The following is a 16,339-nucleotide window of genomic DNA, read 5'->3' on the forward strand; positions in this document are numbered from 1 at the left end:
TGACACGGCGATGGGAATATCTGCAGCTCTTGACCTCGAAGATGACAGCAGTGGTTGGGCTCTGCCCCCCATTATAGAGAAACTGAGTATGGAACCAGGGGTAACTGGCTGGCTCAGTCGGTTGAGCGTCCGACTTCAGCTCAGGTCATGATCTCATGGTTGGTGAGTTTGAGTTTGAGCCCCACATTGGGCTCGCTGCTGTCAGTGCCAAGCCTGCTTCGGATCCTCTGTCCCCGTTCTCTCTGCCCCTCCCTCAGTCACACTCTCTCAAAAATGAGTATTAAAAAAAAAAAGGCAACTAAACAGGACCTGGGGAATTGCTCTGAGGGTGAGTCTAAGGGTTTCGAGTGAAACCTTTAAACTGCTAAGGACCTAGAGTATCCCTGAGTTATCTGGTCCACCTCCCTCCATTAGACACAAGGGCAGGGCTGGGTCCCAGAGAGGGGAGAGGCTGGTGGTCCCGAGTCCTACCCTCCTACCCATCATCACTGAGGTAAACCAAAACAGACGTCCCTTCTCCCTCCACCCAAGGAAAGGGAAAAATTGCCAAAGGAAATCAGCCACCAAAGAAGTCATGTCCGGGTCCACTTCCTACCTCCCACACTGTGGGTGCAGCCACGTGAAGCCAAATGCACAGGCGGTTTCCATACTAGCAAAATACTTTTATTACTTTATAATGATAAAAGAAGGAGAGTAAAGATTTCTTTTTGGTGTATACCAGAGTTAAGGGCAGTAGGAGGATAAGGGGATTAACAGGATTTTTATGTACTTTGATGACAATAGAAAGTTAACAATATCGACTGTTTGCCATAAAACTTATCATAGCTCCCCCAAAACACATATATAAAGGATCATAGTTTTAAAATCTATAAAAGTAAAAAATATACAGTCAGAAACTCTAACGCTTATTTCCTCTTTAATATAAAATTGTAAACATTTATTTACACAAAGCAAATGTGTATAACAAAGTCCGAGCACCCTTTTCTTGTGAGTCATGGCTCCTGGAAGAGGGGATTTGCACTGAAGCGGAGTCTCCCCCCTTGACTACCCAAAAACCAGATTCATAAATAAAGCCATGGGCAGCTCCCTGGGGGGGGAACCCCAAGCATCACATTTTATTGCTCCGACACTGCAGCGAGAAGCCTGCTGTCTGTCCGGCGGCCCGAGGGCTAAGGCAGGGGCAGCCCTCCCCGGGAGGGGACAGAGGTGAGCGGCCAGGGGGAGAGCAGGAGAGGAACAAGGACTCATCACCAGCCTGCAGCCCGCTATTTTTTGGTTGAAAACCCACTGAAGTCCCCCTCTTCCCCTTTAGATTGGGGAACTCACTCAGAGGGTGGAGTCTTCACTGGCTTTAGGATTTGTTCCCTTCTTTGAGAGCTAGATTCAGTACGAGGAAGGCAGGGAGGGCGTTTAAAGGGGAAATGGCCCAGACACCACCCAAGGTGGCAAATGGCTATCAGAGAAGAGGATCTGAGGGTCCAACTACCCCCATGAAAGGCACTGCTGGTGCAAAATAATTACCCATGTGTGTGCAACCATTCATCCTCTCAAAGCCACTCGGGCTGCCCACGTGGATCTCTTCCTTGGCTTAACTCTTTACATATGACACTCCTTGAATCACCCACTTTGAGACTCCAGGGAAATAAAAATGGGGTTGCGGTTTCTCCAGGGACCACTCTATATGGAAGCCACTCTCTTCAGTGTCTTATTTTCTCTCCAACACTCTGTTTAGAAGGGTTTCGCCCTGCACTTACCATTTTGCTTTTGTTCTAACCGAAGCGCTCTCTCCATCTTTGTTTCCAGAAACAGCCCACGGGGAATACTCTGTTCTGCGGACTCTTAGCTTAGCCAAAGTCCATTAATTCACAGACCTTCAAAGAGAAATCCACTCCAGTCTTTAGAAAGGATGTATTAGTGTTATAAAGTCATTCTCTTCAAAAAGTGCACGTCATCTGACGAGGGAGAGAGGCAGAAGTGGTGAAACAGAGTGGAGTTCTCACCTGCGGCTCGGCCTGTGGCCTCCCTGCCCAACAGTGCACACCTCTTTCCCTTCTTCCCCCAAACCTTTGCTTTCTGGGGAGGGGGCACCAGCCCCACTACTACAATGCTAGGGCTCCCTAAGGAATCGTAATGACTTTCCCCTCCAGTCTAGTAACCTGTGGCCTTAAAGAGGTTTTCCATTTGTGCTGGAGACAGAAGGGGAGGCAGAGAGGTCATGGGAACTGCAGATGGGGTGAAGGAAAGACGTCTGTGCACAGCAATGATCACCTTCCTGACGCATTAAATACAAGTTTTGAGAGAAACTGCAGAACAGGGGGAGGGTTTACAACAAAAGGGGACACAGGAATCCCAAATAATCCATCTCGGCATTTAGCCTGGGGGTGGCCTGGGGTCCTGGAAGCACAGCATTCTGGGGGGAGGAGGAGGAGCGCGGCTGGAGTGACCACATCTGTGTCACTAGTTCTGCTATCTCGCGGCATCCTGTTCCTTTTTGGCACATGCAGTCACAGCCTGTACTGACGGAAATGATTGCCCGGGGACCCTCCCTTTCCCCTGAAAGCGGACAAAGAGCAGGAATAAAAAGGGCTCTTAACCAAAGGAAACCCTAGGTTTCCAATGCCACTTAAAATCAATTTAAACCACCACCTATCCTAATCTGTCTTAAAATCTTAAAAAAAAAAATTAATCTTTTCTATGCTACAAATTGCAAATAGTTCTGCTATATAAAGTTGCAACAAAACCTGTCCCCAACACTGGGGAAAGAGGAGAAATCTTGGATTAAGTCAACACAATGGCAGAGATTTTTATGAGCCTGCCATCGTGGGGTTTCACCATTCTTACTGTTGGTTTTTTGGTCATTTGGATAGAAAACCACTCATAGAACCCTATCCTGCTGTCCCAACACCAGGCAACAAAGCCAGCAGATGGGCTGGGGCCAGCCCGACGGGCCACAACTGCTGGCTGGGAGCTGTGCACTCGGCAGACCCTGGCCTGGCCAGGCCAGACCTCCACCCTGGGGCTCTGGCTCCACCCACCCAGCTCCCCAGGCCGCGGGCTTTTGGTCCAATGTAGTTGCTCTTTCTTGAATCTGAGAATAAAAATACAGGCTGTGTGAACATTTGAGACCACCACAAATCCTCCAGTTACTGAGGCCCTAACAGGTCATCCAGATCGTTCATCCACTCTTCCGAAGTCCTGTTCTTCAGCAGGGAGTCGATCAGGTCAGCATCTCCGGCCATGCTGGCCAGCCCACTGCCACCCGGCTGCCCGCTGTAGGCGAAAGGCAGCTCCTGGCCCGCGGTCCGCACGGGATAGGCCTGAGTGCAGTGTAGTCCTGCCCGGCTGCTCATCGATGGCGCAGGGCTCTGGCTGAAGGCCCCCAGCTCGGGTGCGGCCGGGCTCAGGCCCGGCAAGCCCTGCTGTGGGGCTCCCTGGGGAGGTGCTGGTGCAGGGGCTCCGGTCCTCTGCTGCGCACTCACAGGGGGCAGCATGGACCCTGCCGCGGCTGCCGAGCTCATGGGGGCCATGGGCCTGCTGGGCATCGCCTGGGAGAACTGCGGGCTGGACATCTTCAGGTGGGCCTGCTGCATGTGGAAGCTGGAGGCTGCCGTGAAAGGGCTCACGGTGTTGTTCCCTGGGGTCTGGCCACTCAAGTTCGGCATTCCCTGATGCTGCCACGAGGGGTTCTGGCTTCCCATGGCAGCGGACACCCTTGGGACCTGTGGCTTTGTTAAACCAGAGTTCAGGGTACCCTTACTGTGCTGCTGGGGGAGGCCAGAGCTTCCCAGAGAGTTCTGCCCATAGGCAGCGGAGACCGAGGTGCTCTGGCCCACGCCAGTCTGCCGTGGAATGTGGGCATGTCCGTTGGTGGCCTGTGGTGGGGGCTGGCCAACTATCTGGGTTATGCCGGAAGCCAGGCCATAGAGACTGCTCTGTGGCAGGCTCTGGGAGCCAGTGAACTGAGCCACACCCCGGTCCTGCTGGCCTGAGTTTGAGGGGAGAGAGGAAACAGAAGTGTGTCCAGGACCCATTGACATCAAATTCCCGGCCTGAGGAAACGCTCGAGAACAGCCGGGGTTTGATGCACCCAAGTTGTTCATGCCAGGCACAGCAGCAGAGGACCCTGGAAGACAGAAAAAAGTCAGTCAATCAAGCTGGCATTTCCTGGACTGCCGCTGCGGAGACATCTTTAGGACCCAAGATGCAGCTGTTATTCTCTGGCATGAAAGGCAAAATCAGAACACTGGACATCTTATCGTCCATGGAATCTCAAAGACGACAGCCCTGGGAGTCAAAAGGGAAGCAGGTTTCCCACAGGATGGAATGGAGGCCAGTCTGGGGCAATGAGGAATTCAAGACAGGCTCAGAGGAAGGGGCAAACACCCCAGGGTGGCAGAAGCCAGGAGACTCGATGATTTAACCTTCCAAAGCCCACCCTATTTCTGCTCTGTGGGAGGTCCATGCCGGCCCGGGGGACTCCCAGACAGATCCAGCCCAGGGTCTGCCTTCAGGAGGCAAAGGCTCCATGTGGTGTAACAGGGTTACAACAACAGCTGGGCAACAGGCCATGTGAGTGCAGGGGTCTGAAGGGTCAATGCCTGGGAAGATTTGGGGAGGGCTTCAGAGAGACGGTGACAAACACACTGGCTTTTTTAAAAGGGCTGAAGAAACTTCCTCTTGGGGCACCTGGGGCGCTCAGTCGGTTAAGGGTCCGACTCTGGCTCAGGTCATGATCTCATGTTTCGTGAGTCTGTGCCCCGTGTTGGGCTCTGTGCTGACAGCTCAGAGCCTGGAACCTGCTTCAGATTCTGTCTCTCTCTCTCTCTCTTTCTCCTCCGCTCGTGCATGCTCTCTCTCTCTCAGAAATAAAGAAACATTAAAAAAAAATTAAAAATAAATAAATAAATAAAAAGGTTGAAGTTTAGCAATTTCACTGTTTGGAGAAAGAGTATCCTAGACAGAGAAGAGAGTGTGTGCAACGGCATAAATTTACGAGAGGCGGTCTGTGTGGGGAGCTCCATGGCCAGAGTGCAGGGAGGGTATCCCACTGGCTAGAGATAAGGCTGGAGAGATAGCCGTGGCCAGACTCAGAAGAGCTGTGGCTGCCATGTGGAGGACACAGTTGCAAAGTCCCAGGGTAAGTGGACCGCAACAGTGGTTTGGGGGCTGGGTGGGGGCTGCTCAAATCAATCAGGGGAGGGGTGTACCAGCTATGGCACCATGGGAGTGAAAGAGGGAGAGTGTGAGATCCTGTTCTTGACACCACTGAACAACAAGGGGGCTGAGGGAGGGACTGAAAGCAGCAGATGCTGACTGATCAGTGGCGGGCACTGCATGGGGGAGATGGCCGGGAACAGGACAGAGAGGTTCTGTCCTCAGGGAACCTGCTGTCTGGGGCTCTGTCTTAAGCAATGGATGCACAGTGACAACACTCACCAAATGGGTTTCTGTGGGTCGGGGGTGTACTATTCAGGGGCTGGCCATGACTGAGCTCTTTGTTCCTCCTCTCCCTCTCTCCACCAGCACTTAAGAACTAGGCTGAGGGACAGAGGAGGGTGGAAACAGTCTGCTTGGCTCCCGCTGACAGCCCAGAACCATGTGAGATGCGATGAAGGCAGGAAGGCTGGCTGAGGCCCAGGCTCCTGAGAAGCCCGCAGACTTCAGCTCCACGGTCTGGTCAGCACACACATAAAACTCCACCTAGGGTCCTAGTCAGGACACAGCCATGGGGCGCCTAGGTGGCTCAGTCGGTTAACCGACTGACTTTGGCTCAGGTCATGATCTTGCAGTTCATGAGGTTGAACCCCGCGTCAGGCTCTGTGCTGACAGTTCAGAGCCGGGAGCCTGCTTGATTCTGTGTTTCTCTCTCTGCCCCTCCCCCACTCATGCTCTATTTCTCTCTCTCACTCAAAAGTAAACAAACATTAAAAAAAAAATTAAGGAGCGCACAGCTGTGCTCAGCTTTCCCTGGGACACTTTAGAGTGAGAGTCGTTGACCAAAAAAGGGACAGGTTTTGAAGATAGGCCAAGAAGAGCTAGAAAGGCAGGTGCAACCAGGTTTTACTGCTTCTGTCAATTGGCGTATCTATGAGTTTCTGCAGTGAGGCCTGAGCAAGGGCAGTCAGGTTCCCTTGCACATCTGAGCTGCATCAGCCAAGACCTCAGAGTGTTTCCTGCCCCTCTGTGGTCAACTGTCGGCAGCTGATGCTGCCGTCTGGGACACCGAAGTGAGCGGACAGGAAGAGAGAGCAGAAGCAAAAGGCCACACAAACTACACTTAGTCTCTCCTTATCTGGAAAATAAGAGCATCATTTTTTTGAAGGCACATAACGGCAGGAGCAAAGAACCTTCTTAAGAATTACAGAACCCATTTCCTGTTGATAAGCTAGCCTCCAGCTAGAAATGATTATGCTTCAAAAGACCGTGCAGCCAGAGTACTGACCAAGGTGGTCTGCCTCTGTGACCCTCTCCTCCTAGCCTGCAAGGGAACTAGAAAGCCAGGCTCCATAGGCAGACCAAGGTTTACATAAGCAAGTCTATTTAGCCCCCAGCATATAGCATGGCAGACAGCAAGAAGCCAGCACGAGTGGAACGGACCACCTGCTCTGTCCTGTGCCTGCCTCTCCTGCCCGACTCTGCCGCTTCAGACATCCCCTCACCTGTGAACTGTCCAACCTGCTGTGGGAAGGTGCTCTGGGTTGGGTCTTGGTACTGGGGAGGTGGGCGCGTGAGGTGGCGCTGAAACTGCTGTTTCTCCTAGAAAATGCCAAGAACAACAGAACAGTACAATAAGACCCACATGGAACAGAAACAACAGTTACATCAGAGAAAAGTAAACTGCTATGGTTTGTTTCTCACAGATGGGTTCCTGTGAAGGTAATGCTCATGGTTTCATTTGGGGGATTTTTAATAAATTGTAGGAAACAGAAGGACGGGGCAGATCTAAGGAGCAATGATTAAAAAAAAAAAGTGGCGTATCAGTTTAAAAAAATGTGGGGAGGGCAGATCGGGGAAATGCAAATCAAAGCCACGATGATCTACCTCTTCACACCCACAAGGATGGCCAGGATCAAAAAGACAAGTACGGCAAAGATGCAGAGAAACTGGCACCCTCACACGCCACTGTGGGAACGTGAAACGGTATGGCTGCTCTGGAGAACCGTCTGGCAAGTCCTCACAAGGTTACTCATAACAGCCACCATATGCCCCGGCAATTCCACCCGTACGTACACACTAAAGAGAACTGAAAACTTATGCCCATAAACACGGAAAACAAACCAAATGTCTATCAACCGATGAATGGATAAATCAAATGGAGCTTTTCCAAACGACAGAATATGATCCAGCCATAAAGCAGAGGCGAACGCTGCCACAGGCCACAACATGGGTGATGACTTTTATTGGGCAGGCAGTTTCTTTTTAGGGGGTGAAAACTGACGAAGTCGACTGTGGTGATGGTTGCATACCTGTGTGGATATACTAAAAACCACTGAACTGTACACTTTAAGTGGGTGGATTATATGTCACGCGAACCATATCCCAATAAAGCTGTTATCTTAAAAAATGGCAGAATGGGGGGCACCTGGGTGGCGCAGCCGGTTAAGCGTCCGACTTCAGCCAGGTCACGATCTCGCGGTCCGTGAGTTCGAGCCCCGTGTCAGGCTCTGGGCTGATGGCTCAGAGCCTGGAGCCTGTTTCCGATTCTGTGTCTCCCTCTCTCTCTGCCCCTCCCCGGTTTATGCTCTGTCTCTCTCTGTCCCAAAAATAAATAAACGTTAAAAAAAGTTAAAAAAAAAAATGGCAGAATGGAACACCTAGGTGGCTCAGTCGGTTGAGCGTCAGACTTTGGCTGAGGTCATGATCTTCGCATTGGGCTCTGCACTGACAGTACACAGTCAGCTTGGGATTCTCTCTCTGCTACCCCTCTGCTTGCTCAAAAATAAATAAACTTTAAAAATAAATATTTGTAATAAATACAAATATTATATACACGTGGCAGAACTGAGGCAGTGATGTGGGCTTCAAAGTCATCCTCAATCCCCTTCATCTTCTGGGTAGATGGTTTTTCTGTTAGGACTTTGAAGATGTAATTTAAAATCCTGAGAACTCTTGTAACCTTGGTGACCAAGCGGGTGAACTGTAGGACTTGGAAAGAGATTGTCGGGCCGGATTCTAGAACTCTAGGACCTCAGGGACATTTTCATTTCCCTCTGTTGTATTCTGGCTTCTGACAAACTCTGTATTTACAACAAAGCTGGGACTCACAGTGAACTGGCAGACCAGTGAGCTCGGTGCTGTGGCAGTTGTAGACAAGGGACGTGGAAAAATGTCCCTAACAAAGTTTTAGCTAGAGATTTGCCTTCACTGATCACCAAGTGACATTAAAGCTACTTCTGGGGGTGCCTGGGTGGCGCAGTCGGTTAAGCGTCTGACTTCAGCCAGGTCACGATCTCGCGGTCCGTGAGTTCGAGCCCCGCGTCAGGCTCTGGGCTGATGGCTCGGAGCCTGGAGCCTGTTTCCGACTCTGTGTTTCCCTCTCTCTCTGCCCCTCCCCCGTTCATGCTCTGTCTCTCTCTGTCCCAAAAATAAATAAAAAACATTGAAAAAAAAAGTTTAATAAAAAAAAAAAAAGCTACTTCTGAAACAGGCCACCATTGTCTGAGAAATGCCACACTCCTAGAAAGGGCTTTAAGATGGCAAACGACATGCAAATGAGCACGCATGCACACATCGGAGCGGAGCACGCCTGTGTGCACACAGAAACATGCTGAAGCTGAGCGCGCACACACACACACACACACACACACACACACACACACACACACACACAATGGAGCTAGCAGCTGCGGCAGTGACTGGGGAGGCAGGGGAGAGTGGGGGTGCTGGGGGGGTCACCTTCCACCTCCCACTTTACCTGTTCCGCCAGAAGTTGCTGCTGCCTTTGTAAGAACTGCTGTTGCTGCAGGTGCTTCTGTTGCTGCTCCCTCTGTTTCTGTTGGTCCAAGAGCAACTGGTGCTGCTTCATTACTGCTGCCTGCTGCTGGCTACTGAGATAGGGGGTGCTGCTGTGAGTGCTGGCCCCGGACGCAGCTGGTGGCTGGCTCCCCACGCTGGCAGCCTGGGCTGGCACAGGGACGCCGGGCGGGTTCTGCTCCTGTCAACACAGGTAAGAGGGCCTCAAGTCAGGGAGACATGGTGAAGTCTGTGAGCCCCCAATCAGGGCAGACGAGCTGTGCCCGGTGAGGGCCTGGCTCCAGGTTCTCTCTTGAAGCCTCTGCTTCATTCCAGGCCAGGCCAGAGACCAAAAGAGCTAACACCTGGGCATCCAGCCACAGCAGTGAACAGTCAGCCACTAGCTGCCTGTCAGCTCTGCGGCTCCTACGGTTCACCAGCGGCAAAGGTGTGATTTTACATTTAAGCTCATATTTGCATGCTTTAGTTCCAGAAGGCAAATGGAGCCTCTAAATGCTCACTTTCTGGAAAGTGTGAGTACAGATGGGTTGCTGGAGGAATGCCCTGAGGGACTATGATTGATGGAGATGCCATGTTCCAAGTGTACAAACCTTGGGTCCCCAGTGGTGGGATGGTCCCTGAACTGCCTGAAATTGTATCATGTGTCCATTTGTGTATGGCATTTTCCTGAGAAGAGACTGCTTGGCTTTTGTCAGATGTTCACACTCAAAAAATATTAAGTGTCAATGAAAACTTTAATAAATATTCTCAATTATATGGACCAAAAGTGAAAGTCATGTCAAAGGCTATATATACAATATTATCCTGTCATGACTTTTAATTTAAAAGGGGAAAATTTAACTCAAAATGGGAAAAAGGTAAAAGGCAAAGATCATTTAAGCAAGTTCAACTTTTTGAGCTCCTTTCTAGTCCTTGTATGTCTATACATTTAATCTTTACAAGAATCTAACCTTAGAGCAGACAGCTCCTGAGGTAATATCCTCACCCCACGCACCAGAAGGTTATGGGCCAGAAGGTTTGTGAGGCCCTAAGTGCTACTGAAGTGGCAGTTACCACCATTTTTTTTTTTTTAGTTTATTTATTTTGAGAGAGAAAGAGAGAGAGAGGCAGAGACAGAAAGAAAGAATCCCAAGCAGGCTCTACATTGTCTGCATGGAGCCCAATGTGGGACTCAATGTCACAAACCGTGCATGACCTGAGCCGAGATCAAGAGTTGGACACTTAAACCGACTGAGTCACACAGGCGCCCCTGATTTTTTTTAACGATGCTTTTAGTGGCTATGTAGCAGTTTACTGGCTGAAATAAGTGTAAGTATCAACATTTACACATGTACTCTCCTGCTGACAGTTGAGAAATGCTTAAACAGCTTCTCAGTTTTTGGCTATAAGAAATAATGATGCAATGAGTATCTTCTATATAACTTTCCTATTTTTTTTTAAGGGATGATTTCTTGCAGAGGTATCATGTGTTAATGCTTATTAATACTTTTATGGCTAATGAAAAATACTGGGACATGTGGGTGTCTCAGTTAAGCATCCAACATTTTTTTTGTTTGTTTTTGAAAGAGAGACAACAAGAGCAAGCGGGGGAGGCACAGAGAGAAGAGAGGGGGAACAGAGGATCTGAAGCAGGCTCTATGCTGTCAGCAGAGTCCGATGTGGGGCTTGAACCCCTGAACCGTGAGATCATGACCTGAGCCAAAGTCGGGACGCTCAACCAACTGAGCCACCCAGGTACCAGATGCATCTGACTCTTGATCTCAGCTCAGGTTGTGATCTCAGGGTCAAGAGATCAAGCCCTGCGTTGAGCTCAGTGCTGGGCATGAAGCCTACTTATAAGGGAAAACAAAAATCATATATATATATATATATATATATGAATATGACACCAAATTACTTCCCACAAGCATTGTGCCCATTTACATACCCTCACCAGTACAGGAGCATCAATTTCCTCATTATTACCAGCACTGGATTTTTTAATTTTTAAAATTTTACAAATACACAAAGGTACCCACAAGGGTATTCACTGCAGCCTTGCCTATAACCAGGAGACGATGAAGTACACCAAAACAAAGGGCACGTGCCATGGGCCACAATTGTTGTCACACAAGTGTTAACAAGTATCAAGGAATCTACACATGTAGACGAGGAAGACAGTCTGGGACATACTGTGGAGTGAGGAAAGCAACTGTGCTCTACTCTATCTTGGAGGAAGTCAAGAAATGACCCCTAGCCAGGGGAAAGTTGCCAGGGAAGAGACATTTTAGAACATACTTGAACAGGAGTAGAAATGCAAATAACGACCATGATAAAACTGGTACTTGATCATTTTCCACCCTACAGAGCTATGTGACTCTGCTAGGCTTGAGCGTCACGACTAAATAGATGCAGTTTAGATGTGCTGGGGAACAGCTCTCTCACCTTACTAAATCTTAAGGTACTTTGAACACAGAAATCTGAAAAGTGGTTTAAAAAAAAACAACAGGGGAGCCTGGGTGGCTCAGTCAGCTGAGTGTCAGACTCTTGAGATCAGTTCAGGTCATGACTCACAGTTGTGGGATTGAGCCCCACATCTCTGAGCCATCAGCACAGAGCCTGCATGGGATTCTCTCTCTCCCTGTCTCTCTCTCTGCCCCTCCCCTGCTCACTCACTCTCAAATAAACAAACTAAAAAAAAAAAAAAAAAAGGCAAAGCCTCTAAGGAGCACATTAAATGTGATTGTGATCTTTATCTGCAAAATACAGCCATAAATGACTTACTTTAAGTTGTGTGGCATGCAAGAGACACTAGACAAAGTACAGTGTCAAATGTATGGAAATTTGAAACCAAGTTATACTAAGGAATTTTACCCGATTTTCATTTATTCAGAATCAACCCTGGTTTGCCTGACTTCCACTCTCCAGAGACCCGAAGGATGACCGTGGCTGCTCCCTCCCACCCTCTTTGTCCCAACCACCGGAGACCTAGTGACCACAGGGATGCAGAGTGACAGTGAGGGAAGCCACGTGCTCACCTGGCTAGGGGGAACCAGTGATCGGAAGGGCATATTTCCTGGCTTTGGTTTCATCAGAAACAAGGAATTCTGCTCGTTGCTCAGATGAGGCAGCTGCTGGGGAAGATAAGCCATGAGGGCTGTCTTGCTCTGGCTGGACGCAGGGCCACCTTGCCCACAGTCTGCTTTGTAATGGGAAAGGGGTTTGGTGTTGCCATAGTCCAGCACCGACCCTTGGTTAGTCACGGCATTCTGATTCAAGTTACTTGGCGGCTGGTGACTCAGCAGGTTCACATGGCTGGGCTGGAGGTAGGGGCCTCCGGGCCGAGGGGAGCTCTTGTTCACACTGGGCATCATGAGCAGTTTGGAGTTGGTGAAGTCTTGCTTGTAGCCAGGAGGGCTGGCGGGCTTCTCCATGGGATAAGGGACGTTTAAGGGGCTGTGGGAGGGGCCTGTCTGCTGCCACGTGGACATCTGCCCTGGGGCTGGTGCAGGGGTGGCCTGCTGCGGGTTCTGGAGCATCTGCTCCCGCTTCTGCTTTGCAGCGATCTGCTGGAGCTGGTGAGCAGAGGATAGCTCTGAGGCCCCTCCCGGGCCCTGGCTGGGCAACACCACACTGGAGAGGGCTCTTTGTGCATTCTGGGCCTGGGCTGATGCCGGCATCAGGTTGGGACTGGGATTGTCTGCCCCGGGCTGACCAGAGGTGTGGAATAGAGGCTGAGCGCCCCCGAGGCTGGGTGAATCTGTGCTCACAGGGCCAGCTGAAGGCCCCATAAAGGTCTGTCCTGCAGACCCTGCCCTCACTTGTGGAGAGCCTAACTGTTCTTGTTCAAAGGCTGCTGGGGAGAATTCTGTCTTAATATTAATGTCCTGTGCCAAAGGGGTCTGCGTGGCGGAACCAGAACACTCTGGGTCCTTCTTTTCTTCAAAGTCCTCATTAAACAGATCCTTCATGTCTTCATCGGGCACTGACCTGTTCAGCTCCTCGATGAGCTCCTTCCACTCTTGCTCGTTAAGGTTGAGGTCAGGCATGAGGTTGCTTTGAGATATGGAGCCTCCGGCCCCCGCGATCATGCAAGGCAGGTCATCAACGGGCTCCTGCTTCAGTTCTTTATTCAGGCTCAGAGGAAACGGCTCACCAGGGTTGCTGCCTCCATTCAAGTGGAGGCTGGAGTCTGCCAGACACTTCTTACTGATGGAGTCAAGCCCCAGTGAGTGCTTCCCACTGGCCTGCAGGGCCTCTGTGCCAGGCTTGTCAGGCTGCCCCAGGGGAGAGGCTGGAGGCAAGCCATTGGAAGCGACAGCTACTCCCAGAGGGGCCTCTCGGCGGGTCTTCTTGTGTCCAGGAAAGAGGTCTCCGTAGCCATTCTGTTGCTCGCCATTCTGAGGGGGGGTGGTGCTATCAAGATTTCTCTTCACTGTGTCATGAAGATGCTGCAAAACATGGACAAGAGTGACTCAATACACAATGCCATGGGTGAGGGCCCCCCCACCTCCGCCGCCACTTTGAATGGTGACTTAAATCTGGGGCCCAGGTCCCTGTAGTGTGCTCCTGTTGATTCTCTCATCCAATTTACACCCCCCGCTCCTGGGAACACAGCCCCGCTTCCCCTCTGGGTCTGCCTCTCTCCTCCTCCTAGGTCCCATGGCTTTGCCTGAGTCAGGACGACTGGCTCAGCTCCAGGAAAACAGCCTAGCTTCAGTCAGTACATCAGTCCCTGGACTTCTGCAGCCCTCTCTTTTTGAAGGATACAAGCCTGATGCTGCCCACAGCCACCTAGTCTGAGGGTGTACCCAAGACTGGAGTCAATGAGAAAGAACAGAAGATACCTGTATGTGCTTGAGGGCATCACACCTAAGTTCTAGATCTAGTTGCATGTGAGACCACCCATGCCCATGGACTTTTCACTTAGAGGAACCAATAAAACTCCTATTGCTTTAAGCTGAAGGAGCCATGGCTGCTTTACAGGCTTTCTCAGGCCTTGGTGGGGGGTGTTGCACGGGCCACTTTTCACGCCCCACCCTGCCTTTCAAGGAGCCGCTGCCTGCCTCTACCCCTTCTCCCCATGCAGGGCTGCTCCCTTACATCCCCACTCACCTCCCTGCCAACCCTAAGCATCTTCCAATCCCCCATGCCCCGTCACCAGCTCCCACAAAGCCCACCACTTCTTACCAAGACTATTCCTTTGAACACAGCCAGTCTGTCTTGCACTGTTATTCTTGCCTCCCCCACCCCTGATACCATTCCCCTCAACTAAATTTATTCAGTAAATCCTATTAATGGTCTACCTTGTGCCAGGGACAAATGTTGTGTGGATATCAAGACAAACGAGGTGGTTACCATGGTCTTCGTGGGCTTCCAGTCTTCTAGAACATGGGACATACGTATAAAGACATGGCTACGGAATAAGACAAATGTCCCATACAAGCAACAGGGCAAAAAGCACCCTGAGATGAGAGTTCAGGAGTAGGAGTTTCATGAAGAGAACATAATAATGTGAGTGGGGAGAAAGAACATGGTATCTTTCTGCTATTTCCCCAGCCTTGTTTTCAACTGTTAGGACAGGACTCTGACTCTTCTGTTACCAGAGGTGCCTACTACACCAAGCCTCTAAACACAGTGCTGCTCCTTTCCTATGTTTACTTCTGTTATGTTTTTGTCCTTCACCATCTGCCAGCCCCTATTCCATCCCTCCTTCCCTCCCACTGACCCTAAGCACCTACACTGTGCTATTTGCAAAGTTCCAAATAATAGCTTTCGTTATTATCTTTAAATAGGTTTCAGAGGGGCGCCTGGGTGGCGCAGTCGGTTAAGCGTCCGACTTCAGCCAGGTCACGATCTCGCGGTCCGTGAGTTCGAGCCCCGCGTCAGGCTCTGGGCTGATGGCTCGGAGCCTGGAGCCTGTTTCCGATTCTGTGTCTCCCTCTCTCTCTGCCCCTCCCCCGTTCATGCTCTGTCTCTCTCTGTCCCAAAAATAAATAAACGTTGAAAAAAAAAATAGGTTTCAGAGGATCCATGCCATGCAGCGCTCTGTGCTGTTGTCCTCTGGCTACAGAGAAGGGCTGCACTGACCCACCACAGCAGGCCTTGGAGCCTGAGTGCGTGAGCGCTCTGACCAGAGGGTCCTGCCCAAGGCAACTCCCTGGGCACCACCAGCTCACAGCAGCAAACTACATCCTAGATACAAATGCACAGTGAGCAAGAAAACAGGGAGAGTTACTTTCTCAATCCAGAGCCCCAATTCCAATGCTCCCATTCCTTTTGAATCCCCACTGCCAAGACTTTCCTGTTTCTTTACTGTTAAAGCTGACTGCACAGTGCTCTATATATCCTGGCTGAGTCCATATTTCTCTAAATCCGTATCTGGGGGCGCCCGGGTGGTTCAGTCAGTTAAGCATCCAACTCTGGCTCAGGTCATGATCTCATGTTTCTTTGGGTTCGAGCTCCACATCGGGCTCTGTGCTGACAGCTCAGAGTCTGGAGCCTGCTTCAGATTCTGTGTCTCCCTCTCTCTGTTCCTCCCCTGCTTGCACTTTCTCTGTCTCTCTCTCTCTCTCTCTCAAAAGTAAATAAATTAAAAAAAAGATTAATAAATCCATATCTGGGTACACAAGTTAGCTCAGAAAAACTAAGAAATAATAAATAAATGGAACTGTAGGGCAGAGGTGTAAGTAAAACGTGATCTTAGGACCCGACAACAGGACGTCTGCTTTACTTTCATGCCAGTTCTTCTGCTTCCTACTGCCACCTAGGGGTGGAAGGGGGGAAGGGGACCAGGCTCTTACAATGGACCCTTTCTCTCTCTATAAGATCTGAAAAGTTTATAAGATCTGAAAAGTTTCCTTTGGGGAAGGTAAATTCATAACCATTTAATCAGTCACAAGGAAATCAAAATGAGTTGTTGACTTTTTTTGCATTTTTATTCTATTATTTTCTTTTTGGAAAATCATTTGTTCCTCAGCATCAGCTTTGTGCTGTCTGTAAACCTGGGAGCTCAGTTTTCCATTTTCTAAAGGGGAAGATGGAAACCTAAGAGGTCAGGGCACTTGATGAGTCAGCTGGTTGTCCCAGATTAGAAACAGAATCCTTCTTTGCCCTAACAATTATAAAAACTACCACTCCCTCTTTCAATATCCACATGCAAACAGCTGCAGTCAAGTTCCAAAGTAACAACTCAATTTTGCAATGCCATTACTTTTAGCCAAAGGAAACACCGGGCCATTTTCTCAACTGCTCACAAAATGTAACTGGAATGATGTAGGCGGGGTGGAGAGTGTGGAATGTGGTGGCCCTGGCAGATTTTTAAGCCTTGAACGTTTGCAGGAGTGCTTGATATGTGCAGGACACTGTAGAGGAAGATGAAGATGAA

The 16,339-nt window shown here is 50.0% G+C and overlaps 1 protein-coding gene across 1 annotated transcript in view; it reads right to left on the minus strand.

Annotated features, from left to right (window-relative positions):
- Positions 1–641: 641 nt before the first annotated feature.
- MAML1 (mastermind like transcriptional coactivator 1) overlaps positions 642–16,339 on the minus strand; it is a 43,458-nt gene continuing 27,760 nt past the window's right edge. The window contains exons 2-5 of the mRNA XM_023254056.2: positions 11,991–13,403; positions 8,915–9,154; positions 6,660–6,756; positions 642–4,123 (exon numbers count right to left, since the gene is read on the minus strand). Of these exons, the coding sequence (XP_023109824.1) occupies positions 3,144–4,123; positions 6,660–6,756; positions 8,915–9,154; positions 11,991–13,403 (2,730 nt within the window). The 3' untranslated portion in view covers positions 642–3,143. The remainder of the gene's footprint in view (positions 4,124–6,659; positions 6,757–8,914; positions 9,155–11,990; positions 13,404–16,339) is intronic.

The sequence above is a fragment of the Felis catus genome, chromosome A1 (genome assembly GCF_018350175.1).
Source record: "Felis catus isolate Fca126 chromosome A1, F.catus_Fca126_mat1.0, whole genome shotgun sequence".
Classification (NCBI taxonomy): domain Eukaryota; kingdom Metazoa; phylum Chordata; class Mammalia; order Carnivora; family Felidae; genus Felis; species Felis catus.